The sequence below is a fragment of the Doryrhamphus excisus genome, chromosome 6 (genome assembly GCF_030265055.1).
Source record: "Doryrhamphus excisus isolate RoL2022-K1 chromosome 6, RoL_Dexc_1.0, whole genome shotgun sequence".
Classification (NCBI taxonomy): Eukaryota; Metazoa; Chordata; class Actinopteri; order Syngnathiformes; family Syngnathidae; genus Doryrhamphus; species Doryrhamphus excisus.
The window spans coordinates 2,029,740-2,057,000 of record NC_080471.1 but is presented as its reverse complement, the minus strand read 5'-3'; the positions used below and the strand labels follow the sequence as shown (position 1 = coordinate 2,057,000).

Below are 27,261 nucleotides of genomic sequence, written 5' to 3'. Positions count from 1 at the left end.
AGACTCCAGCACCCTCGCGACCCTTGTGAGGAAAAAGCGGTAGAAAATGAATGAATTAATTATTTTTCTCATAATATTGTTAGGTTATTCTCATAAAATTGCAACTTTTTTTTCTACTCCTTGCATTACAGATTATTCCCTAAATATATATATATTTTTTGGTTAATTTTCATTTTTGATGTTTTTTATTTTTATTTTTATTTAAAACTATTTCAATTTTAAACAGAAATCCTATGGAACTAAAATCTCAGTCATTTCTGTAGCCAATTAACCACAATAAACAAGGCCTTACTGTACACAATAATGCAGAAACTGTGTGCTCAAAGTAACAATTCGGACAAGAGAGCAGCTGAGAGTAGCTCGCTAAATAACACACCAGCCTTTGTGGTGCATTATGGGAGTAAAACACATCCATAATGCAGCAAGCGCATTTGTAAGAACGCATCACTCTTTGCAGTCATTCTTCCAAGTCTTGCCTCACTCCAATTCATTCTGCTTCATGATGTTTATCTCCTTATCTCCGCTCTCTAGCATAAGGAGCCATGGAGGAGAGCCCGGGACCCCCTGCTGATACATCAGCACCAAATGAGAAAATACATTCCATCAGTTGTGCCCAAAGCAATCAGATTGCTGCTATGTAATCACCTTCCTCCTGGGTCTACCTTTGGACGGATGAAGGCTGGCTGGTAGGCAAACTAATTGCAGTGCTGATGTTTGGGGTGCAGGGGGTGCACATGGATGCTGCCTTCACCACCACCACCAAATCCACCGACATGATTATTCTTACCTTTGGTAGGAAAGACACAAAGTAGACATGCAGTGGTGTGAAATAGTGTAGTGTAGTGCCCCCCTTTCCTGACTTCAGTTTCTTAGCAAAATAGCCTCTAACCATTACACTACCACCACCATATTTTACTGTTGCTATGATATTCTTTTTCTTAAGTGTGCTGTTGCTTTCGGCAGGTCGAGTGGTTAGCGCACAGACCTCACAGCTAGGAGACCATCCCCATGAACTCCCCATCCTTGTTGCAAGCCTGTTGCTTTCTTGTCTTCTAATGGGGATTTTTTTTTTAGATATCCTTCACATCCTTAACCTCATTGGGGACTTCTAGTGGAGATTACAGGCTATGCTTTAACTAATTATCCATCCATCCATTGAACCATCTATCTATCCAATTATCCATCCATCCACCCAATTATCCATCCATCCACCGATTACCCATCCATCTATCCATCCATCCATCCAATTATCCATCCATCAATCATCGATCTATCCATCCATCGATCTATCCATCATCCATCCATCCATCGATTATCCATCCATCTAATTATCCATCCATCTAGCTATCTATCTAATCATCCATCTATCCATCCGTCTATCTATCCAATTTTCCATCCATCCAATTATCCATCCATCAATCCATCGATCTATCCATCCATCCATCGATTATCCATCCATCTATCTAATTATCCATCTAGCTATCTATCTAATCATCCATCTAATCATCCATCTATCCATCTAATTATCTATCCATCCAATTATCCATCCATCCATCCATCGATTATCCATCTATCTATCCAATTATCCATCCATCCAATTATCCATCCATCCAATTATCCATCCATCCAATTATCCATCCATCCAATTATCCATCCATTCATCCATCGATCCATCGATTATCCATCCATCCATCTATCTATCCAATTATCCATCCATCCATCCATCGATTATCCATCCATCTAACTATCCATCCATCTAGCTATCTATCCAATCATCCATCTAATCATCCATCTATCCATCTAATTATCCATCCATCCAATTATCCATCCATCCATCCATCCATCGATTATCCATCTATCTATCCAATTATCCATCCATCCATCGATTATCCATCCATCTAGCTATCTATCTAATCATCCATCTATCCATCTAATTATCCATTCATCCAATTATCCATCCATCCATCCATCGATTATCCATCCATCGATTATCCATCCATCAATTTATCCATCCAATTATCCATCTATCTATCCAATTATCCATCCACCCAATTATCCATCCATCCATCCATCGATTACCCATCCATCTATCCATCCATCCATCTATCTATCCAATTATCCATCCATCCAATTATCCATCCATCAATCATCGATCTATCCATCCATCCATCCATCGATCTATCGATCTATCCATCATCCATCCATCCATCGATTATCCATCCATCTAATTATCCATCCATCTAGCTATCTATCTAATCATCCATCTATCCATCCGTCTATCCATCCAATTTTCCATCCATCCAATTATCCATCCATCAATCCATCGATCTATCCATCCATCCATCGATTATCCATCCATCTATCTAATTATCCATCTAGCTATCTAATCATCCATCTAATCATCCATCTATCCATCTAATTATCTATCCATCCAATTATCCATCCATCCATCCATCGATTATCCATCTATCTATCCAATTATCCATCCATCCAATTATCCATCCATTCATCCATCCATCCATCGATTATCCATCCATCTAATTATCCATCCATCTAGCTATCTATCCAATCATCCATCTAATCATCCATCTATCCATCTAATTATCCATCCATCCAATTATCCATCCATCCATCCATCCATCGATTATCCATCTATCTATCCAATTATCCATCCATCGATTATCCATCCATCTAGCTATCTATCTAATCATCCATCTATCCATCTAATTATCCATCCATCCAATTATCCATCCATCCATCCATCGATTATCCATCCATCAATTTATCCATCCAATTATCCATCCATCTATCTATCCAATTATCCATCCATCCATCGATTATCCATCCATCAATTTATCCATCCAATTATCCATCCATCTATCTATCCAATTATCCATCGATCCATCTATCTATCTATCCATCTATCCATCCATCTATCCATCCATCCATCCATCCATCCATCCATCCATCCATCCATCTATCCATCTATCCATCGATTATCCATCCATCTATCTATCTAATGATCCATTCATCCATCTATCTATCTAAAGTAATGCTCTAGCTGAGAAAAATGTACATTTGAACCCCCACGATGCCCAGATACGTCTGAGCTCCTCACCCCCCACGGAGGAAACTCATTTCAACCGCTTGCGTCTACCTTCTCTTTCTTCCGGTCACGACCCAAAGCTCATTAGGGAATTAGAGAAGCCACTCGTACAACAATAACCCTCAAACAATAGCGAATGGCGAAACACCTTGAAAGGATGCAAGATAAGACAGGAGAATATGACATCATCACAGTGACAAAGAGCCTGCAGATCGTATAATAATATGAAAAACTGAAAAACAATTACACATCCTTTGAATGTGAGGGAATCCTCCGAGGATTTGGCACATTTGGTTCCCGCATGGGATAAATAGTTTGCTTCTATAAGCAGCTCATGTTATGAAAACAATGGCGTGCCTTCTTTGCGGCATAATAACATTTCCTCTTTCTGTAACGCAGGCGTGAGGAGCCCCCGTATGCTTCTTCACAAGCCTGACCACGTCTCACTGGTATCACATTATTTAATACGGCTTACAATAATAATAATAATCATGGATTCCATTTTTACTGCACTTTTGAAGGCACCCAAAACAGCCATTATCCATTCTCACACTGGTTAGCTAAGAAGTACTATCAAACGTTACAACGCCATTACAGATACAGTGTTTACAATTGTAAATACTTCATGGTGGTATATTTGAAAATTATATGCTATTTGGAGGTAAAACAAGCCTTTTTGTATTGTTTATGTTGGTATAGTTTACATATTTGAGCGGTCACAAAAAGACGGTTTTCTCTTTTTTTTTCTAGTCCATCCATCCGTTTTCTTACTTTAAAAAAGTCATTAGTTATAGTTACTAGTTACTTCTCAAAATAAGTAACTGAGTTACTAACTGAGTTAATCCACTACAAAAGCAACTAGTTACCAGTAAAAGTAGTGTCTGTACTTCCATTTGGCAAACGCTGTTTAGACGCCCCAACAGTGGACACCCGCCCACCCAAGTTCCCTGATTGGCCGAAGACGCAATTTTACGAAACCTTAGCCAATCCTCATTGTCGATGTGCTCTAAACACCCGCCCACTCAAGTTCTCTGATTGGCTGAAGACGCAATCTTACTAAAACGTTAGCCAATCCCCATTGCTTATGTGCTCTAAAACACCCGCCCACTTAAGTTCCCTGATTGGGCGAAGACGCAATTTTACGAAACCTTAGCCAATCCCCATTGCTTATGTGCTCTAAACACCCGCCCACTCAACTTCTCTGATTGGCCGAAGACGCAATCTTACTAAAATCTTAGCCAATCATCATTGCTTATGTGGTTATCCCCCTTCCTTGTCACTCTCACTGCGCTGCAGATTAGTTATGAAGTCGGTGATATATTTTTAGGCGGCTTCAGTAACGGGGTGTCGAAAATGGTAACGGCGTTATGCTGACAGTAAAAGTAATTAGTTAGATTACCCGTTACTGAAAAAAGTAAAATAACGGCGTTATTTTAAAATTCCCATCAATGGTAGTAGTTCATGTCTAGGGGGCGGCAATAATGCTAAAAACTACATTTAGAGGGTCCTAAACAGGTTTTCTATGCTCATAGTATGAAAATATTCCATTTATACATAAGGACTCCTACTTTGCAGAAATTCACTTAGCACGTTAGGATGTGGGACCAGTTAACCAGAATAAATGAAGAAGTCACTGATCACAAGGTACCTTTTTCTAGTCAGGAGCTGATATTTTCCTGAAACTTGCCTACCTACAGGATGTTCTACTGCTGATTAAAGGGGGAAATTAAAGGTCTTTTTCTGATGAAAGACAGGAGCCTAATGTTTTTTTTTTTGCATTTTATATAAATATATTTTATGTATGAAATGTAATTTAATTTAAATAAAATTTTATATAAATATATTTTATTTAATTTTATTTTATTTTATTTTATTTTATTTTATTTTATTAAAAAATAAATTATATTAGAAAAGCAGGAAGTGAACAAATGTAACAGTTACTGCTAGGTTCCGTGTTTATGTAGCCACAGAACAATATTCTGTGTGCAGTGAAAAACGTCTACTTTTGAAAAATGGTTGGGATTGTTAAACATCCTGCCAAAAAGCCAAAGAAAAATCTAAATACAGAAAGAAATCAGTCCTTGGAAGTGTGGTACAGTCCAGATCTTGCATTGTGTGTGCTGGCGGTAGTGTTGTGTGAATATATATTATTATATGTCAAGCTGATGATGAGACTGTGGTTTCAATGTACCATAATCCTCCATTTATGAAGGTTAACTGGTCCCACACCCGGACATGCTAAGTGAATTTCTGCAAAGTAGGAGTCCTTATGTATAAATGTAATATTTTCATAGTTAGAAAACCTGTTTAGGACCTTCTAAATGTAGTTTTTAACATTATTGGCGCCCCCTAGACATGAACTACTACCAGTGATGGGAATTTTAAAATAACGCCGTTATTTTACTTTTTTCAGTAACAGGTAATCTAACTAATTACTTTTACTGTCAGCATAACGCCGTTACCATTTTTTTTACACCCCCGTTACTGCACGTTACTGAAATCGCCTAAAAATATATCACTTTCATAACTAATCAGCAGCGCAGTGAGAGTGTTGCAAAGTGAGAAGGGAGGTGGTGAGATAACCACATAAACAATGAGGATTGGCTCAGGTTTTCGTAAAATTGCGTCTTCAGCCAATCAGAGAACTTAAGTGGGCGGGTGTTTAGACCACATACACAATGGGGATTGGCTAAGATTTCGTAAATTTGTGTCTTCGGCCAATCAGAGAACTTAGATGGGCGGGTGTTTAGAGCATATAAGCAGTATGATTGCGTTTTCAGCCAATCGTAGAACTTGAGTGGGCGGGTGTTTAGAGCACATAAGCAATGAGGATTGGCTAAGGTCTAGTAAGATTGCGTTTTCGGCCAATCATAGAACTTGGGTGGGCGGGTGTTTAGAGCAAGTCCAAACAACGTTTGCCAAATGGAAGTACAGACACTACTTTAACCTCGTTGATGTCAAAGGTAAAATGTACTTTATGTCCCCGAAAAATAACTTTGACCACGTCTTTTTTTTGGGGGGGGGGGGGGATAGTTACTTTTATTGGTAACTAGTTACTTTTGTAGTGGAGTAACTTTTTTGAGAAGTAACTAGCTAACTAACTAGTACTCCGCGTTCCTCTCACATTCCAAAAACATACACGTTAGCTTCCTTGGTGACTCCAAATTTTCCATAATTGTTTGTTGTTTTTTTTTTTGTGCGCCCTGCCAGTCCAGAGTGTACCCCACCTCTCGCCTGGAGTCGGCTGGGATAGGCTCCATCATACCCCCGTGACTCTGATGAGGATAAGCTTAACTGTAAATTATTATGTCAGATAATTAGTGTGTAAACGTGACAATAGGGGTGTTATTTCATGAAAAAGCATATTTGGAGGTTTTAAACACGTATTCTAAGCGCTAACTACAAAAATATTCCACTTATGAATGAGGAATCCTTTGGCCAGGACTTGAAGCAATTATTCATTATTATTATTATTCAATTATTTATCATTCCATTATGAAGAAGCAAGAGATTGTGTTGTGTGAAGCTGAACTTCTTCAAAGCTGGGGGTGGAAGAGGGGAGCTGTCTATTTGACAAGTTGGAGAGTGGGTGAAGACAACATCTCACACGTCTCCCATGCAGGGCGGATGAAGCCCCTTACTTTGGGAGGCATCAGTTCTTTCCTTCGTGGCGTCCTTTGCCTGTTTGAACGTGGCCGTGCTTCTTTTTCTGCCGGGCTTATTGATTTAGGAGACATGGCTGTCGCAGCTGGTAAATTAGTATCCATAAAAATAGAAAATAATCCAGTTAGGACAGAAATAAGACTCATAATCATATATGTTGCTGTTAACGTCTTCCGGTGAGAGACAAACAGGAAGTGGCTTCAGGGGTTCAGAGTTGACTTTTATATCGATGCGGGTTACGGCTGCAACGCTAGTCGCTAGGTTGTGAAATGGCTCCGGCGATCAAGTCTGGTGCTTGTGTGTCTCAACATTACTGACACCTAGTGACCAGTTAAGAATACTGCATATCACGGCAGCGTCTTCGGGCTTGTCAAACCTTCTGTTTCCTGTATTTTAACTTGTTGAGGTTTATTTAATGCCTGCTTTTTATTCCCTCGGCCAACCTGTATGCACCTTTTGCCACCTACACCTTTTTTCAGTCATCCCGCCTCCGCCGACGGAGCCTCTTCCTCTGACACTTCTGTCTCCAACTTGTTTTATTCACACCTCCAGTACCTGAGTGTCTGTGATGCTGTTATCCAGACGATGAAAGGCAAAATTACTGCAATGAGGAAAGAACAGAAGGACGTCCATCTGTTCCGTAGTGACACAAAGCGCTGGCGGCTGTCTCTGTGTTCATTGACTTGTATCTTGTTGATGTCTGTGTCACACGGTGACAAACGCTTTAGTAAAAATCATTTTTCATTGCTCAAAAATGCAGTATCATCCTTTCAAAACGACATAGGCTGTCAAAATGGATGGTGTTTATTATTATCTAAAATAAAAATTAAAAATTCCTTTGCATAATATGACTTTATTGAAGAAATTTCTACGTGGGTTACTATTTTATACAGTACGGTAGTTTGAAATCTGTAGTGCTCCTTTAAAAGAGCTGTTGTGCTTACGGTAAGCGAGGGCTATAGTGGCTGTGCTGGTGGCGGCGGCTGTGCGGCGTTGAGTGAAAGCTCGGAGCGCGGCGGCGATGTGTCTGCTCACAGTCTGCTGGGCTCACTCCCTGTTCTAACGTCTGCCACCCTTTTCCCGAGACGAAACTCAAGCTTCTCCGCTGCTTCGCAGCTGTAGGTACTTTTTTTTCTTAATAGTTTCCTCCTTCAGCGTGTGTGTACTTCGCGAACGGTGATTTTGTGCGGTGTTTTTGTGTCCGTGAATGCCGCACAGTCAGTGCTAGCTAAAGCGAGGTCAATTCACTTTAGCTTGTGAGATTCCTCCGTTGGCTAATTTGTGTAAAAAATATACTGGTATATTGATTAAGGGTTGTTTAATGTTGGGTTATGGTTCATATTTAACATTGTGCTACTTTTGGAGGCGAATGAAGTTCAGCCTTGTTGAAATTGAATTAACCAGTTTCACTCGTAAAATCTGTCAAATGCGAATAACGTCGACAAAGTATGACTTTTAATGGTTGTTTCTTGTGAGCTTGATGGCTGTGACGTTAAAAAAAAGAAAAGTAACGGCAACACTGTGACACCCCGCCCCGCTGCTGTTGAAATGAATGAAAACCTCAGCTTGTAATATGTAATATATTGTTTTCATGACCTAACTTCAAATTGTTCCTGCTTGATGGCAGCCACTTCATAGCAATATCACTGAAAACTCCACGTAGAATGAGTTAAGAATGTTGACGGAACTTGGTGGATTTGAGGGAGTTGGTAGATTTGAGCGTAAAGAGTTTTCTTGGTGTTCTTTCTTGCACAGCTATGGAGGTGCAGTGAAGCATCAGCAGGAGATGTGCATAATGCGGCCATGCACTTCAGGTGTGTCATGACTTGTCCTCCGAGCTGTTAAGTAATGCTGCAGCACCTTCTAACAACACCCCCGTCATGCTGTGGCTTGACTGTGTGCAATCCAGAAGCCATCCGACCAAAGAAAGGAAGCCCAGACCTGAACAACAGATCATTCTCTCTCAGTGCACTCGTGTTTATTGACGGCTGTGCCGTGTGACGCTGGAGACATTTCAACACACAACAAAACCTAAAGTCAAGATGACAATAACATGCGGGAGGAGCCGTGTGTTTGGCCTTTTGGATGAGACAAGTGGAATGAATGAGTGGAGCTCGAGTCCCATGGCGGCTGTCAATTGGGAATCAACAAATTATCCGTGCGCCGTGGGCGGGCAGGGGAACCTAATTGGCCGGGGGTGTTGGATAAATGAAAACGGTTATCCCTCTGCAGCTTTGTCGGTGTAACATAGCAAAGTTAGCCCAAGTTACCATGGTAACAGCTTATTTAAAAGCCGTTCCAGTCAACACGGCTCGCTAAGACACTAAACTCTCTTGGCTGTATACCCCCATATACTGTTTTGTTTTGCTCCTCTCTACCAAACGGGCTGGATGACATGAGGGTTCACTCTGTGCATCTGTCCCGGCAACTCAGCGCATTGGTTCCAAGTGAACCCTCCTGTCAGTCATTCAGTCTCTGGGGGGGGGCATCTCCAATGTTGGTAATGGACTCGGGTTCCACGATGAGGTCCTCAAGGAGCGTCAAGTTTGCTTGTCATGATCATGGAATTGTGTTCAGAAGACATTACGTAAACAAAATCTGACTTAATCTACTATGCCAACTTTGACACAGTGGTCTTTATTTGTTGTTTATTGTGTACCGGCGGCATAACATTCTTTTTCAGTATCACTGAGAAACTATGAACATCCAGCAGCAACACAATGTTTTGGCATGGTTACTATTGTAATGGAAAATATACAGAAGTGATTGTTTATGCTGCTTTAGCTGAGAGGTGTCACACCAACGACAGCACTTCTGGAAATGTACACTTCCGTAACAAGTGTGATAAAGTGCTGGAGCCTATCCCAGTTGTCTTCGTTCGAGAGGCAGGGTACACCCAGGACTTGTGGCCAGCCAATCACAGGGCACATATAGACAAACAACCATTCACACTCACATTCATACCTATGGACAATTTGGAGTGGCCAATTAACCTAGCATGTTTTTGGAGGGTGGAATTGAATTATCATTATCAGTGAAGCCTAAGGATTAAAGATCAGTGTTGAAATTTGGGCTTTTAGATTGTAGATGTTAGCCATATTATCAAATATTTATAAACGATTAGAGATTTATGGCAAATGGGATGTTAGTCCGAGCATATTTACACTAAGCTTTTTATTTAGCATGGGCATCCCAAGAGGAAGTCACTGAGGCCTAAATAATGAGCAAAGAGCTAGCACTAACATATGTAGATGTCGGGTTATGTGTCAGAAGGCACTGAGGCAGGCGGAACATAGTACGGCTTTAAGTCGTCCCTCGGGCCCTTTGAGTACTCTTACATTGGTGGCCAAAGCAGATGGTGACCTCTTTTAGCGTGGCTTGCCAATTCAGTTGATATTATTATGACACAGCATGCTGTAAAACTGTAAAACTAAAAAATAAATATATTTTTTTTTTTGCCAAAAAATAAATAAATATATATATATTTTATTTTTGCCCCCCCCCCCCAAAAAAAAAAAAAAAAATATATATATATATATATATATATATATATATATATATATATATATATATTTATATATATAAAATATATATATATATATATATATATATTTTTTTTTTTGGGGGGGGGCAAAAATAAAATATATATATATTTATTTATTTTTTGGCAAAAAAATATATATATTTATTTTTTTTGGGTAAAAGAAGGTTGGGTCGCCTAGGTGAGGGTGTCTGAAGATCAAAGACCCGAAACACCCAATGACCCTAGGTCTTTCACTGAGGATGTGTCCAAGCCGCACCCTTGAGGTGTTTCATCAATCTATTTATTTTTTGGGGAAAAAAAATAACTTTTGGTAAAAAAAAATATATTTTGTAAAAAAAAAAAATATATATATATTTTTAAATATATATATATATATTTTTGGGGTGAAAAAAACACAATTGCCTTCCTGTGTGTATGCATTAAGAAGCAAAAAAAAAAAAAGTTTTTTTTTGGGGGGGGGGGATAACCCAACTAACAAAGTTAATTAATTAGTGCGTTGTTCAGTTAACATCCAAAATGTTTTGTTTAACATTTTTGCACTGTCTGGAACAGATTCCTTGGATTTACATTATTTTCCTATGGGAAAATTTGCTTTGGTTAGAATCCGTTTTGGTTTGAGTAGAAAAGATGAACGACGTTAACCAAGGCATCAGTGTATCTTTCTTCTAGAAAAACTGGTGCTGCTTCATGTTAAGAGTACAAATAGTATCCGACCTCCAGCACTATTTTAAAGCTACTTGGACAAAAAGAAAGGAGAGGTGGCTTCCAACATGTCAATTTCTTTATTTACAATGTCCACTCAAACGGTGTGCACCATGTCTTTATGCCATTGGGTGGACATTAGTAGGCCGCTCATGATAATCAATACACGATAAATAAATCATTTTACCGGCCTTTATATATTGATGTCTGCATGCCTCTTTTGTTTTCCTCATCTTTCTCTCTCAACCAAACAGGCTGCATGACAAGAGGGTTGACTCTGTGAATGAACGGAGTGAGACAACGCTCCTGCTTTAGAATGTATTTTAGCTCTACATTAATGTTTCATGAGAAAATGCATTCCTACACAGGCCGCATTATGGCAGATGTAATTTATCACAGCCGTACAGAAGCAGGCTATATTTCTATGCTTGCTTCTGTTGGGAGAAATCCATCAGGTTCTTTAAGGGCTCTTGGGTTTCTTTGTTTCCCTACTGACTGCGTTGAAAGTGTAACTGCGGCTTTAATATTGACCCTCAAGCAGATGTGAATGTTTATTTCCCAGGGCCGAGATTAGCAAAGTGCATGCCATATGTTCCTTGCTCTGACGTTGTCACTTTTATTGCACTTGTTTTAGGCTGCCAGGGAAAGACCAAAGAGCATTCCAATTTGGAGAGGTGGCAAACCCCATGCGGTGGACAATATTCTGTGTACGTTTGGCAAAATTCCTCCTCAGGCAGGTCCAGCTGTCTGCAAATCTCATTTGGCCTTCATTCTAATCCCTCCAGGTCTTTTTGCTACGTTGGACAACATGTCCGTTTTAACTCTCTTGTGTCTTCTTGCAGCTTTGCGGTAAATTTGTGGACTTTGTGGACCTCGCAGGAAATTTGTCAGAACGAGATAGCTGCCGCATTTTGCCACTTCATACGCCGTAGTATCTTCAATCAGTAAGTTCATCTTTGCTTTATGAAAAAAATGGCCGTCGAGTGGTTGGCACGCAGACCTCACACAGCGAGGAGACCCGAGTTCAATCCCATCTCTGTGTGGAGTTTGCATGTTCTCCCCGTGCATGCGTGTTTTTTTTTTTTTCGGGTACTCCGGTTTCCTCACACATTCCAAAAACATGCTAGGTTAATTAGCCACTCCAAATTGTCCATAGGTATGAATGTGAGTGTGAATGGTTGTTTGTCTATATGTGCCCTGTGATTGGCTGGCGACCAGTCCAGGGTGTACCCCGCCTCTCGCCTGAAGACAGCTGGGATAGGCTCCAGCACAAGTGGTAGAAAATGAATAAATGAATGGTTCGGTTGAGCTGGTTTAATTATACCTCTTGAGTGTTAAGTTGGTGTGTGATGAGTTTAGTGTTCTTTGTAAGAATGCATGCGACCCTCGTATTTTCTGAAGCTGTGGTGGTGGGCTGCATGGACTTTTTTTTTTTTATTGTGAAGAATTTCTTATTTATCTCTGAACTTATTTATTTACATTTTTGAACAATAAGCAAGAACATTGCAAAGCTGCTTAGGGCTCAGGGATTTTTGGATACGTACTGTATGTTACATGTATTCATTCCAAATGTTCAGACTTCCGCATTGACCAAAACCGCATAGCTCATGAAATATTCATGTTGTGTTCTCGACGTTCCTCACGGAACCTTTTGCTGAAAACCGTTGCTGCTTTATGGCCTCATTTATCACTGAGCTATCTGGGCTCCTCTGGAGTTGGCTTTACTTAACTAGTTCCTCTGGTGTTAGCACAGAAACATTCAGAAAGGGGATTCCGTATCCGTGTATACATATAGATCACACCTAAACCGGAGATGCTAAGTATTGATAAGGTCGTAGAGAGCGTATAATGGCGTCGAGTAATGCATGTGTCCATTTGTAGAACATGGAAATAATGTAGCAACTGTTGACTTCCCTCACGTTAAGCCTGTTCTGGTTATGAATGTAGCTCGGGTTTATGAATGCAGTGAAAAAGCATGTGCTGCATACATTCATGCTGTGTTTGCCGTGTGCAGTACAAATGTCACACGCATACACTTTGCACAAATGCAACCTTTTAGCAGGCATTCGTTGTTTTCATATTTGCTTTTTTTTTTTTTTTTTTTAAACAATGCACATTTTCATGACAAGTTTTTGTCACCAAGGGAGTCTCTTTTTAAGCAACTGAGTTTGCAATAAAGCTCACTATTTGAAGGATGAAGAATATATAAAATGCAAATGTATGCAAATATATGCTAGGAGTCTAGGGTGGTGGTGTTGTGTGAACGTGCGCACACACACACACACACACACACACACTTAAACACACCCTCTAATACACAGTTGTTTTGCTGCCATGACGCGTCACCTTTCGGAAACGGTAACCTATTAGGTTTAACCGAGAGGTCATGCACTCATTGGATGCTGGCTGTGCACAAGATGGCTCCTATATCGCTTTGACTGAATGCTCTCATCTCTCGTATGAAAGACGGTGGAACCGCTGTTAGCCTCTGCCCCGGTTAGCGTGTTTTTTTTTTTCATTCACATCAAATTGACGCCAAAGAGATCATGTTCCTGTCGGCCACCACATTAACGAGGCGGCTTGTTTCGTCCTCGCTCCCACAATTCCGAGTCACCATGTTTACAAGTAGTCTCTGCTGAAGATTTCTTTCCATAAGAACATGCGCAGAACCCATGGATCTTCCTATATACCAGGGGTCTCAAACACGTGGCCCGCGGGCCAAATGTGGCCCGCAGGATGCTAGTTTAGGCCCCCGCCTTGATATGAAAGTTTAATTTTAGTGTGGCCCGTGCAAGTTTGATATGGATGCTGTATGGTATCATGTACCCAGAAAAAATTATTACGTTTGATTCATGTTCATGTTAAAGGTTAAATAACTGTTAATAGTTATCCTCCCTATCCGTGTGGAAGTGGTAAGTTTTTGGCGATTTAAGTTTAAAGGAAATAACTTGAAGGCTACCGTTTAGGTCGCTAGCTCTCTAGTTTGTGAGTTAGCATGTGTCTCAAGACCCTGCAGTTGCGCAATATGTTGTAAATAAAAAGAGTATAAATGTGACTATAGTCGTGTTTTGTCATGTCTACAGGGCTCTAATAATGCTTTGTTCATTTTAATCTGAAAAAAATCATTTGTCTACCCACCAACTATATGTGCTTTCTTAAGTTTTTATTATTTGCTGTTTTATTATTATTATATTTATGTATTTATTACTGATTGATTTTCTTTATTCTTGATTTGTTGATTTTGTTTATATTTCATCTTATTTTGTGTAGAAAAATAAAAATTAAGATATTTGAGAACAGTGGAATGTTTTATCAGAGCTTTTATTGTAGAAAATTGGAACCAAAACAAGTTTTTTCATTTTTCTGTTTTTAATAAATTTTTTGTTTTTTTTTGGAAAACCTGATGCGGCCCAGCCTCGCCCAGACCCTAGCCCCGGTGGCCCCCAAGTAAATTGAGTTTGAGACCCCTGCTATATACCGACCCAATATTTGCGCTAGAAAAGGAGTAACCCAAGAGTAAAAGTCGGGTTTACATGTGCACAAATGGGTTCTCGCTAATATTCTGGTTCTGATCAGGTGATTTGACTGCATCATTGTGAAAATGAACATGCTCTGTGCTTCCTCCACTTCATTGATATTGATCTCAGTCATCTCAAACCGTGTTGCCGCATGAAGTACCACACCTAAATGGTGCAACATGATCTTTTCCAATGAAGATAGCGGTATTGATGACAAATAATGGAATTATGCTGGCACGAACACACTGTACATGCATAACCTGCTGCTACAATAATAACACAGCCTCAGGCCAGGTTATGCTAATTATTCTAGAAGACAAGCATAAAGTCATAGGAATAATACAATATTTAAGTCTAGTATGAAAAACAAAGTCTGAATTGGGGAAATTAGGTTGCGGAAAAGTTATATTGTGAAAATAAAGTAAATTTATGGTAATAATGTCGTAATTATACAAAGGGAATTGGAAAAAAATTAGTCATTTTTGCTATATATATCACTATATAGACCAGGGGTGGGCAAACTTTTTGACTCGCGGGCCGCATTGATATAACAAAATTTCCGGGGGGGGGGGGGGGGCAGACTATATATTTTACACGTAACAGTCCACCTGGTATTATTGTATCTGTAAAATTGTCATGCAATCTGCTATTATTATTTATTATTATTATTATTATTATTATTATAGTATTATTATTATTAATAACATTATTATTATTATATTTATATTTAAATATTTTAAAAATAATAAAATATTATAATAATTAAAATAAAATTTAAATAATAATTATTATATTATTATTATGTAAAATATGCAAATATAACAATATTATTATATATAATTAATATAATAATTAGCATTAATATAATAAATATAATAATCATAATAGTTATAATAATAATATAGTAATTATTATTTTAATTTTTATTATTATTATGTGCTTGTGTCTCTTTTTTCAGGAGCACTTTGTAAACAACAGACCATGTCAAACAACGAAATTGATACAACCATCAAAAGGTTGGCTCAGGCCATGATGCCAGGTTGTATGTTGAGTTTAAATTAAATACTTTGGAAAGATTGGGCGGGCCGTATTCAAACACTTGGCGGGCCGGATGTGGCCCCCGGGCCGTAGTTTGCCCACCCCTGATATAGACAGTTACTATGGTACACATTGTCATTGTATGGTCATATCACCTTGTACTTCGGTACAGGACAAAAAAAAAACCTTAAACTGTATTATGGAAAGCAGGAAGTGAACAAATGTAACAGTTACTGATTGTAAAAGTACCAGATGGAGGGGTAGGATTTAATAAGCTTTGCTTCTTCCTACTCCTTTTGGACATGTGGAACTGGGAACTTATTATGGGATGCACTCAATTGGAATCTGATGCATATTCAAATGAAATTAAACCATTACCATTTTAGGAGAATAAAGTCAAAATATGAAGGGAGTATCGGAATATTAAGAGAGAAAATAAAGGTGTCATTTTGGGGGAAAGTTTAGATTATGGGAATTAAAGTCATAATATTACGAGAAGAGAATTTTTGAAGATTATTTCAGAAGAAAGTTGAAATATTTGGACCAAAAAACAAATTGGAAATACTAATTATATGCCTTTTCACCTACAGTGTGTATATAACACGAGGTACAACTCCAACCTAATGAATAGTTAGGCATAATTCTCGACAAAATATTGGGCACTCACACTTGTTAATTTTTTTTCCGTGAAATAGATCACTCTTGGTGGCATTTTGTCCACTTGGTAAAATCTGATTTAGTGGCAGCTTTGCCATATCTGGAGATGCGGGAATAATTGAAAGCATGGCAAAAGTCATAAGCTGTGGGCCCCTGGAACGGAACCCTCAAGTCTGGATGCATTGAAATACTTCTGTAGGAATAGAATATCATACCCTGCCCTTCTTGTAACCGTGGGGGATCTCATTGGCTTTAGACCCGTTTCAGTCCACAATAGGCTGTCTGATCTTTTTCTCAAGGGTTGGGGGGGCGTTTTCTGAGAGCGGCTGATCAAAGCTTTCTAAATGCTCACTGAGGTTCAAGACTGTATTTAAGCCATTTTTAGTGCAAGGCCAGTTATGCACATGAATATTAACCATGTTCATTGAATTGTAATGATATAGTGTCCATATTATAATGCAAATGTGATAAAAAAAAATATACTGTATATCCATAACAACTGGGGAGTCACCCAAACTAGGTTAGCTGAGCGAGGGTTCAGAGTTGAGTTTTAGCTCGGCACGGGTTCTGCTGCGAGATCATTCAAACCTGCAATAAAAGCAATCATGTCTGGTGCTTGTGTGTCTCGGCCAACAGTACAGTAACATTACTGACACCTAGTGACCGGTGTGGAATACTACATTTTGTCGCAGTGTCTTTGAATGTATCTTCTTTCACCTGTATCAACATTCAAATGCTTAATTCACCGTCCCTCATTGAGCTGCAGTGGTGGGCAAACTACGGCCCGGGGGCCACATCCGGCCCGCCAAGTGTTTAAATATGGCCTGCCCGTTCTTTCCAAAGTATTTCATTGAAACTTAACATACAACCTGGCATCATGGCTCGAGCCAACCTTTTGATGGTTTAGGTAGTTTTTTTTAATCAATTTTGTTGTCTGCTGTTTACAAAATAAAATAAAATACAGTAAACCTCGGATATATCGGACTCGGATATATCGGAAATTCGCTCGCAACGGACAAATTTTTCTGTAATGCATTTCCAATAAAAATTCATTGCATATATCGGATTTTTTATAACGGATTTCGCCTATTTCGGACAAAATCTCCAGTCCCGTTCCAATGCATTTCCATTAAATTTCCCTGGCATATATCGGATGGCCGCATCGTGGCGCTCCAATTCGCCGACTCGTGACAGGCCGCTATACGACGTCATTTGCAGCGTTTGCAGCGTTGCCTGCGCGTCCAGGTACATTGGAAACATAGTCAAGGAAGTGCCTTTTTATAACGGATAAAATCCCATTTACGCATATACCGGATATAAATCCCATATATGCGTAAAACATTTCCGGTATACGCATATAACGGATTTCGCTTATATCGGACAAAACCAGTGGGAACAATTGAATCCGATATATCCGAGGTTTACTGTATGTGGAAAATTTATATAGTCTGTCCCCGTCCGTCAATTTTGTTAAATCAGTGCGACCCACGAGTCAAAAAGTTTGCCCACTAGCACTAGCGAGTTATCTTGTACCTTTTTGGAATGCATTCAATCAGAACCCCGTAACTCCGTCAAAGGAGGACGACGCCATCTTTACATGTTAATCACGTCGCATGATGCGTGGACTCTCTCAAGGGAAACGTGGACGCGCTGTGATCGCTCAAATAAAACTGATATACTACCTCCATTATTACACTCAGCCTTTGCACAAGTAGTTGGTGGTGACGCACACCGCGGCGCACAAAGCCAAATGTCACATGTTTGCTCCGGCCACACGCTCCTCCTGCAGACTCCTCAGGCACAAGATGGAAGTCCTCCCGCGTTTGTGACGCAGAGCATTCATTCGTCTTGCTTTAGCAAATGGCGGAGCTAAGTGAATCAGACCAAGAAATGAAAGCTGTTCTCATTAAGGGTTGGCGTGGTTGCGGGTTGGGGAAACTAAAATGAACACAAATGGCAAGCATCCCGCAAATTTCTTGTGCGTAAGTGTATGATGGATGTCGACAAAATGAAAGTTTTTTTCATTCTGCTATCATCCGCCAGTAAACGACTATAACAGACGTGGTACGCCCCTTCAGCGAGGTTTCTGAATGCAAAACAACCCAAGAGAAATATTCACAACAATAACAACATTGAGCGATTGTGTTATGACACACTAAACGGGTTGTTTGACTGAAACACCCATGCAGACTCCCAAGGTGCGAGACCAGTGAGCAAGGATTTAGTTCGCCTTGAAATTAGGTACATTCATAGCATACGGCGGCGTGACACGTAAATGTTTCAGATCATCAAACCGATGTAAATATTCATCCGTGACAACACAGCTCAACACTTCTTAAATGGGACTTTTTATTTTGAACGATTTGGACGATTTGGACTGATTCTTGGGATGTATCGACATTGCACCGGATTCTCGCACCTTGTCTCACATGCGTGCATAAAAAAAAAGTACACAAGTACAAGTACACGTCTTTAGTGGGAAAGTGGCTGACATACAATGGTCTTCTCAAGGATCTATTATACCGTTTTTGACCTTTAACCATAAGTAATCCGCGTCTTCGATTTAGCTTTGGAAGTAGGTTTGCTCATCATCCGGCAGTGCTGCCTAGCAACCAGGTCACTCCGCAGGAAGCCCGTCGCATAGTTTCAGATGTTGTTGGGTAATGTCCATTGACAAATCACCCTCGGTACGAGTTTTCGCCCAAGAATATTCTCTTGATGTTTGTCGTCACCTGAAAACTCTGTGAGAAAAGACATCGCTGGTTACGGGCTCGAGGCCACAGGATGTGGGCAGCCAGAAATTCGTTTAATTTGCTTTATCGTACACCCAAGGACATTAGCTGAAAGGAATTGAAAAAAAATAAGCAGAATCTTCTCAAGATGAATAGAACTTCCTCAAACATGTCTGATGTCAATAGAGTACTATCACTCGGCTACACAAAGAGACAGGGGATGTTTTCGGTGATTATAAGGAAGATGTCAGCCATGTGTCAATAGGTTAACAGGAGACGAGAAGGGAGGGAGATTTGGAGATGAAATCGAGTACTTCCAGAGCATGGACTTAAGCCTAAAGGCATGCAGATGAAGATAGTTCGCCTTCAAAACACAGAATGCTAAGTACAGTAAACCTCGGATATATCGGACTCGGATATATCGGAAATTCACTCACAACGGACAGATAACAAAGAACCGATTTTTCTGTAATGCATTTCCAATAAAAATTCATTGCATATATCGGATTTTTTATAACGGATTTCGCCTATTTCGGACAAAATCTCCAGTCCCGTTCCAATGCATTTCCATGAAATTTCCCTCGCATATATCGGATGGCCGCATCGTCGCGCTCCGATTCGCCGAATCGTGACAGGCCGCTATACGACGTCATTTGCAGCGTTTGCAGCGTTGCCTGCGCGTCCAGGTACATTGGAAACATAGTCAAGGAAGTGCCTTTTTATAACGGATAAAATCCCATTTACGCATATACCGGATATAAATCCCATATATGCGTAAAACGGACATTTTCCGGTACACGCATATAACGGATTTCGCTTATATCGGACAAAACCAGTGGGAACAATTGAATCCGATATATCCGAGGTTTACTGTAGTTTGGCTTATCCTTCAATTCTTGTTGTTGCAGCCTTGTCGCTATCATGGAATAGTGTTTACAATGCAATCTGTAAACAAGACACCACTTACTCTGTTGTTGTTCTTGTGTTTTTTTTCCCCGCTGTGTACCACATCAGGAATAGCATCCATTTTCAAAGCTGGTGCTTCCTTTCGAGGCGTTCCTTCACAGCAGTCATCAGTGAAATCAAGACCGCAGAGAACAGAACCGTCTCTCGTTCGCGATGTCTTAGTGTGCTGATGCGGATCTAAATCATTAACGGCGATTGTTGCACACGGCAAACGCCACCGCGGTATTGATGTCTGCGCTCTGGCTCCCGTGTGTTATATCAAAGGGGGTTGCTATGTTCTCTGCCGTGCATATCAGGAGGCTGACGGTATGCCGTGTTTGGTGTTATTTTGGGGAAAAACGGCAAGGTGATGTCTGCTTTCCTATTTGTTGTTCACACCCACACGCCGCTTCATCCGTATGAGACATTCTTTACCTCCGCCACATCTCATGTCGCTTCCCGTGGCCTCCTGGGGAGTTTCACACATTTCCCACTCGTCTTACTATGTTTAGCGGATTTTCATTTCAACAGCAGGTTCCGGCATCACGGCCTGTGAAAGAAGAGCGGAAGCCATACGGAGTGCATCTAACAGGTGGATGTACCTTCTGCTATTATTATTATTATTATTATTACTATTCTTGGCCAGCGTACCGTAGGTCTTTAGTTTGCCCTTCTGACCAGCTGGGCCGACTTTGCTGCCAGCAAAAGTCACCTTCTAACACATTCCAGCTTGTGCCACTATTCTGTTTGCGTCATTATCATGGTGTGAATAATTCATCACTAAGCCAAAGGCCAAGCTGATCTGTTGGCGGAATCTGCGGAATGAGAAGGTACCTGCGTTGACGCTCCAAAGTGTTTATTGTTACATTTTAAAGTGCTCATGACACCACAAAAACAACACATAACACAGGCGATATGCCTTTGGCTGTTATTTGTCATGGTGGGAATAAGAAAATGAACATGTTAGTGTCTCCAGCACTTTCATTTAAGACCTTGAAGATGTCATAATGTTGTGTGTGATCCTGCTCCATATGCCTTAGTATTAATTTACTTACCACCAACTTTCCATGATGAGGAACGTCGTTGCTGCGGTCACTTGAGTAAAGAATTTGGCTTGTCAAATCAATACGCCCTCAAAGGAGTAAGACGGGTGGTTGGGGTCAAAACTTTTTGACTCGTGGGCCGTGTTGCGTTAACAAAATTGTGGAGGGGGCTAGAAAATATATTTACACACACACACTATTTTATGCTTATAATTCTAACAGGGGCGGCACGGCGGTCGAGTGGTTAGCGACCTCACAGCTAGGAGACCAGGGTTCAATTCCACCCTCGGCTATCTCTCTGTGTGGAGTTTGCATGTTCTCCCCGTGCATGCGTGGGTTTTCTCCAGGTACTCCGGTTTCCTCCCACATTCCAAAAACATGCTAGGTTAATTAGCCACTCGAAATTGTCCATAGGTATGAATGTGAGTGTGAATGGTTGTTTGTCTATATGTGCCCTGTGATTGGCTGGCCACCAGACCAGGGTGTACCCCGCCTCTCGCCCGAAGACAGCTGGGATAGGCTCCAGCACCCCCGCGACCCTCGTGAGGATAAGCGGTAGACAATGAATAGATCCGAATTCGGATTTGGCTGGTTTAATAATACCTCTTGAGTGTTAAGTTGGTGTGTGATGAGTTTAGTGTTCTTTGTAAGAATGCATGCGTGGGTTTTCTCCGAGGGTTCAATTCCATCCTCAGCCATCTCTCTGTATGGAGTTTGCATGTTCTCCCCGTGCATGCGTGGGTTTTCTCCGGGTACTCCGGTTTCCTCCCACATTCCAAAAACATGCTAGGTTAATCGGCCACTCCAAATTGTCCATAGGTATGAATGTGAGTGTGAATGGTTGTTTGTCTATATGTGCCCTGTGATTGGTTGGCCACCAGACCAGGGTGTACCCCGCCTCTCGCCCCAAGACAGCTGGGATAGGCTCCAGCACCCCCGCGACCCTCGTGAGGATAAGCGGTAGAAAATGAATAGATCCGAATTCGGATTCGGCTGGTTTAATAATACCTCTTGAGTGTTAAGTTGGTGTGTGATGAGTTTAGTGTTCTTTGTAAGAATGCATGCGTGGGTTTTCTCCGAGGGTTCAATTCCATCCTCGGCCATCTCTCTGTATGGAGTTTGCATGTTCTCACCGTGCATGCGTGGGTTTTCTCCGGGTACTCCGGTTTCCTCCCACATTCCAAAAACATGCTAGGTTAATTAGCGACTCCAAATTGTCCATAGGTATGAATGTGAGTGTGAATGGTTGTTTGTCTATATGTGCCCTGTAATTGGCTGGCCACCAGTCCAGGGTGTAGAAGACAGCTGGGATAGGCTCCAGCACCCCCGCGACCCTCTTGAGGAAAAGCGGTAGAAAATTAATGAACGAATTCTAGCAGTCCGCCTTGAATAATTAGTCTATTTTTTTATTTTAATTTGTAAAAGTGTCATACTATCAGCTACATGTTCTCATTTTCCTCATACTACGAAATTTTATTTTTTATTTTTACTGAATAGACATCATGTTAAAACTTGAAATACTGCGAAAGTAACTGGCGGGCCGGATTCAAGCGCTTGGTGGGCCGCCTGTGGCTCCCGGGCCGTAGTTTGCCCACCCCTGGAGTAAGACATTTGCATTTGCCCATAAATAGGTCGGACCCTCTGCATTACTTTTTCCTCTTCCGTCGTGTCATTGTGTGTTATCGCTCATTTACAAATGGAATATTTTTATAGTTAGGGATGTTTCATTCTCCGGAGAATGACCTGATCGGAATCGTGATCGGTTCAACCCTTCAGGTGTTTTGCATTTTTCCTACTTTGTATGACTTTTTTTTACTGAAGAATCATTTTATTACTGAAGAGTGTTGGTGTCTGTTGGACTTTGCTTTGTTTCCGCATCCTTCTTCATTATTAAAACATGTCATGGCTCCTGTTGACTGAATACTAATTGAATGGTCTTGAAGTATCCCCTGTGGTATCGGGAATAATGTCAGCCGAATGATGGTTGACTCTCAGCTGAAACCTCCTCATCATCGTAGCCTCTTGCAATCATGACAGGTGTTTTCCATGATGAGAAGGTGATTGGACCATTGTCAGTTGCTAGGCAACTACATCGGCACTGCGTCGGCAAGTCAAGAAGCTATGTTAGACAGATTCAACGGACAGATCCAGGCTGGGGTTGCGGTACGGGAGCATACCGGAACAATGTGTGGTTTACTGAAGGAATGTCGCGTCATCAGGGATTTATGGAGCTGAAGCAGAGATTGTTGAATATATTACACGTCCATTAGGCGAATGCTGCACAACAATCCCTAAGAGAATGTTTTGAATGTGACTTCTCCATGAAAACATTCTACTTTCGACATTCCAAAACATGCATGCTAGGTTATTTGGCCACTCCAAATAGTCCATAGGTATGAATGTGAGTGTGAATGGTTGTTTGTCTATATGTGAATTTCTTGTTTGCTAATCAAAGCAATGTCTTCTCGTCAGCAATCTCTCCTCCTGTCCTTCTAGTACAGTAAACCTCGGATATATCGGACTCGGATATATCGGAAATTCGCTCACAACGGACAGATAAAAAAAGAACCGATTTTTCTGTAATGCATTTCCAATAAAAATTCATTGCATATATCGGATTTTTTATAACGGATTTCGCCTATTTCGGACAAAATTTCCAGTCCCGTTCCAATGCATTTCCATTAAATTTCCCTCGCTTATATCGGATGGCCGCATCGTGGCGCTCCGATTCGCCGAATCGTGACAGGCCGCTATACGACGTCATTTGCAGCGTTTGCAGCGTTGCCTGCGCGTCCAGGTACATTGGAAACATAGTCAAGGAAGTGCCTTTTTATAACGGATAAAATCCCATTTACGCATATACCGGATATAAATCCCATATATGCGTAAAACGGACATTTTCCGGTATACGCATATAACGGATTTCGCTTATATCGGACAAAACCAGTGGGAACAATTGAATCCGATATATCCGAGGTTCTTCGGAAGGATCTTGCATCCTTCCGGCTCTTTCTCCATCTCTGAGATTCTATAAACCTACCTTTCATTTCTGCATGAGCTTTTTTTCTGGAGTTCAACACCTTAGGTCCCGTGCAAATAGTGTCATGAACGAAGCTAGGATGAAGCTAGCCTGCTGTTGTGTGGCGTCACAAATCAAATCAATGTGGGAACAAATCATGTCGCGTGGTGCCAATGCGCTGTTGTCGTGCACTAGCTGTATCGCGTGGTCACTTGGTGCCAATGTGCACCATTTTCCAGACCATAATTTGCACTTTTCTTCATGGTTTGGCTGGTCCTGTGACTTGTACTCCGGAGCGACTTGTATATGATGTTTTTTCACGCTGACAGCCATGAGGTGGCGCTGTAGTGCCAGTATCCGCTACGCTTATCACTCCTGTACCACTGGAATCGTTCAACTGAGAAAGAAACACCAAAATATGAATCATATTCTGCAGGTTACAAGCTAGTTATCTGAATAACTAATGTTACCAGACATTGTTTATTATTATAAATTAGCTTTCAAGATCAAATGTGTTGGATTTTATCAAATACATTTCCCCCCAAAATATGCGACACATGTTTTTTTGTCCTTATTCTCTGTGCGATTTATACCCCGCAAAATACAGTATATTACTTTGACTAATTTAATCTACAAACCTAACACAATGAAATCACAATAGCAATAATAAATGTGCTTCGACTTGATTTGATTAACAAAATTGTGTTTCATGGTGATTCCCATTAGCGCTGAAAGCTTTTTACTGGAGTTGTTCAATAATTGCTCCTATTTAACTTCCCGAGAGATTTGCCCCAATTGAGTTGTATTCAATTCTAGGTAGACCATTCCATTCTGTGTGTGTTTGCAGGGGGAGGGCAGGGGAGGGGTTTGCGCACACATTTGTGTGTGTGTGCCCTTTGACCCTCACCGATTCATCAGTGGTGGAGGCTGTGATTATTATCCAATGATGATGTCTCTTGATTTGACTATTGGTTGGCTGTTTGAGTCCGTAGGCAATGGTCATTAACACAAATCAGTTGGTCCTGCTGTGACAGTTGTCTGCATCAATGCTGCGTTCTGTACAAGCTAACCTCATGAACATCTTATTGTGGAACAGCAGCCTCGGATACCAACCACAGTACGGTCCCTTACTTCAACTAATCTGATCAGGGCTGTCTGAAGTGTGGCCGAGGAGCCATCTTTGTTCATTTAGTAGCCCTCAAGGGAAAAGTTTTGGACACCCATCTTTTCTTTAGTACATTGAAGATAATTTTTGTTTTTTTTTCCTCAGGTGTGTGAACCATGGCTTCTAAACCACATCCTCCTCTGATGAAGAAGCACAGTCAGACCGATTTGATAAGCCGCCTGAAAAGCCGGAAGATTCTTGGTGTTGGCGGAGAAGACGACGATGGGGAAGTTCACCGTTCGAAGGTCAGATTCCTTTTTCAGCCAACACTTTTGAGAAACGGGAAATGGTAGTTGGTCCAACGATGGAGGAGACGTGCGGCCTCTGAGGAAAACTATCTAATTGGCCGATGACTCGTTCTTATTACGCTTCAATGAATCCAAGCTCACACAATCCCATGAGCCCCCGCAGCTCCTGTGAGTAATGGCTGCCTATTCTTGCATGTACATGTAGAGCAGGGGTCTCAAGCTCAATTTACTTGGGGGGCCACTGGAGCTAGGGTCTGGGCGAGACTTCGCCGCATCAGGTTTTCCAAAAAAAAAACACATTTATTAAAAACAGAAAAATGAATAAACTTTGCTTTGGTTTCAATTTTCTACAAGAACAGCTCTGATAAAACATTCCACTGTTCTCAAATATCTTAATTTTTATTTTTCTACACAAAATAAGATGAAAAATAAATAAACAAATCAAGAATAAAGAAAATCAATCAATCAGTAATAAATAAATATAATAATAATAATAAAACGGCAAATAATAAAAACTTAAGAAAGCACATATAGTTGGTGGGTAGACAAATGATTTTTTTCATATTAAAATGAACAAAGCATTATTAGAGCCCTGTAGACATGACAAAACACGACTATAGTCACATTTATACTCTTTTTATTTACAACATATTGCGCAACTGCAGGGTCTTGAGACACATGCTAACTCGCAAACTGGAGAGCTAGCGACCTAAACGGTAGCCTTCAAGTTATTTCCTTTCAACTTAAATAGCCAAAAACTTACCACTTCCACACGGATAGGGAGGATAACTATTAACAGTTATTTAACCTTTAACATGAACATGAATCAAACGTAATAATTTTTTCTGGGTACATGATACCATACAGCATCCGTATCAAACTTGCGCGGGCCGCACTAACATTAAACTTTCATATCAAGGCGGGGGCATCAAACTAGTGTCCTGCGGGCCACATTTGGCCTGCGGGCCGCGTGTTTGAGACCCCTGATGTAGAGCATTTCGATAATCCTTCATGTGTACAGCACATGCACATATGGACAGTGATGCATCTCCAGAAACACACATTGACATATGATCTGATACCAGTGCCCAGAACGCTGCTACAAATTGTCATGTTCTTCCTGTCTTGGTGGGCAGAGGAGAATAAAACAGTCACGTGACGATGCTAGCATATTATCTGCTACGCACATCCCTTTTCACAGCGTATCAGATATCGTATCAAAACCTAGCAGAGCGCAGGAGCTGCCAATGCTTGAATGTCCACGCTGTTTAAGTGTCAGGTTATTGGCGTGAGAAGCGTGTGGTGATCTCCTGTCGCTCACACAGGATGTGTTTTCATTTTATTGAGATGTTCACTCGGGTTTTGGAAGGAATCAAATGGCGCCGTAGAAAGGAAAGCAGTTCATCCTGGAGTCTGTGTGGCTTTGTAAACAAAGGAAGGAAGCGCTCAGCGACTGGCTGCCTCTTCCTGCTGAGATAGGAATACCTATCATCAAGTGAGAGGTGTTCTATTTACGCCACAATATGTGCCGGCAGATGTTGGTCAGGGTTCAATGCCTGCTTCTTAACACGCCGCTCAGTACGCTCCGTCAATGGTCTGACGGCATGAGACAAAGCCTTCATACGTGACTCTATCAACAGTCTAAACCAGGGGTCTCAAACTCAATTTACCTGGGGGCCACTGGAGCTAGGGTCTGGGTGAGGCTGGGCCGCATCAAAAAGTCTTAGGAATGCATTTTTTTTTTTTTTTTTTTGGAAAAAAAAATTATTAAAAACAGAAAAATATACAGTGCTTTGGTTCCGATTTTCTACAATAAAAGCTCTGATAAAACATTCCACTGTTCTCAAATATCTTAATTTTTATTTTTCTGCACAAAATAAG

General features: G+C 40.8%; 1 protein-coding gene across 9 annotated transcripts in view; it reads left to right on the top strand.

Moving 5' to 3' along the window:
• LOC131131175 (tumor protein p53-inducible protein 11-like) overlaps positions 1–27,261 on the top strand; it is a 46,626-nt gene that overhangs the window by 5,813 nt on the left and 13,552 nt on the right. Inside the window, exons 1-5 of one of the 9 annotated variants that reach the window (XM_058075625.1) lie at positions 6,197–7,887; positions 8,525–8,583; positions 11,650–11,722; positions 11,858–11,959; positions 25,238–25,377. In XM_058075625.1, the coding sequence (XP_057931608.1) occupies positions 25,249–25,377 (129 nt within the window). In that variant the 5' untranslated portion in view covers positions 6,197–7,887; positions 8,525–8,583; positions 11,650–11,722; positions 11,858–11,959; positions 25,238–25,248. The other 8 variants (XM_058075627.1, XM_058075626.1, XM_058075622.1 and 5 more) reach the window with 8 other exon arrangements.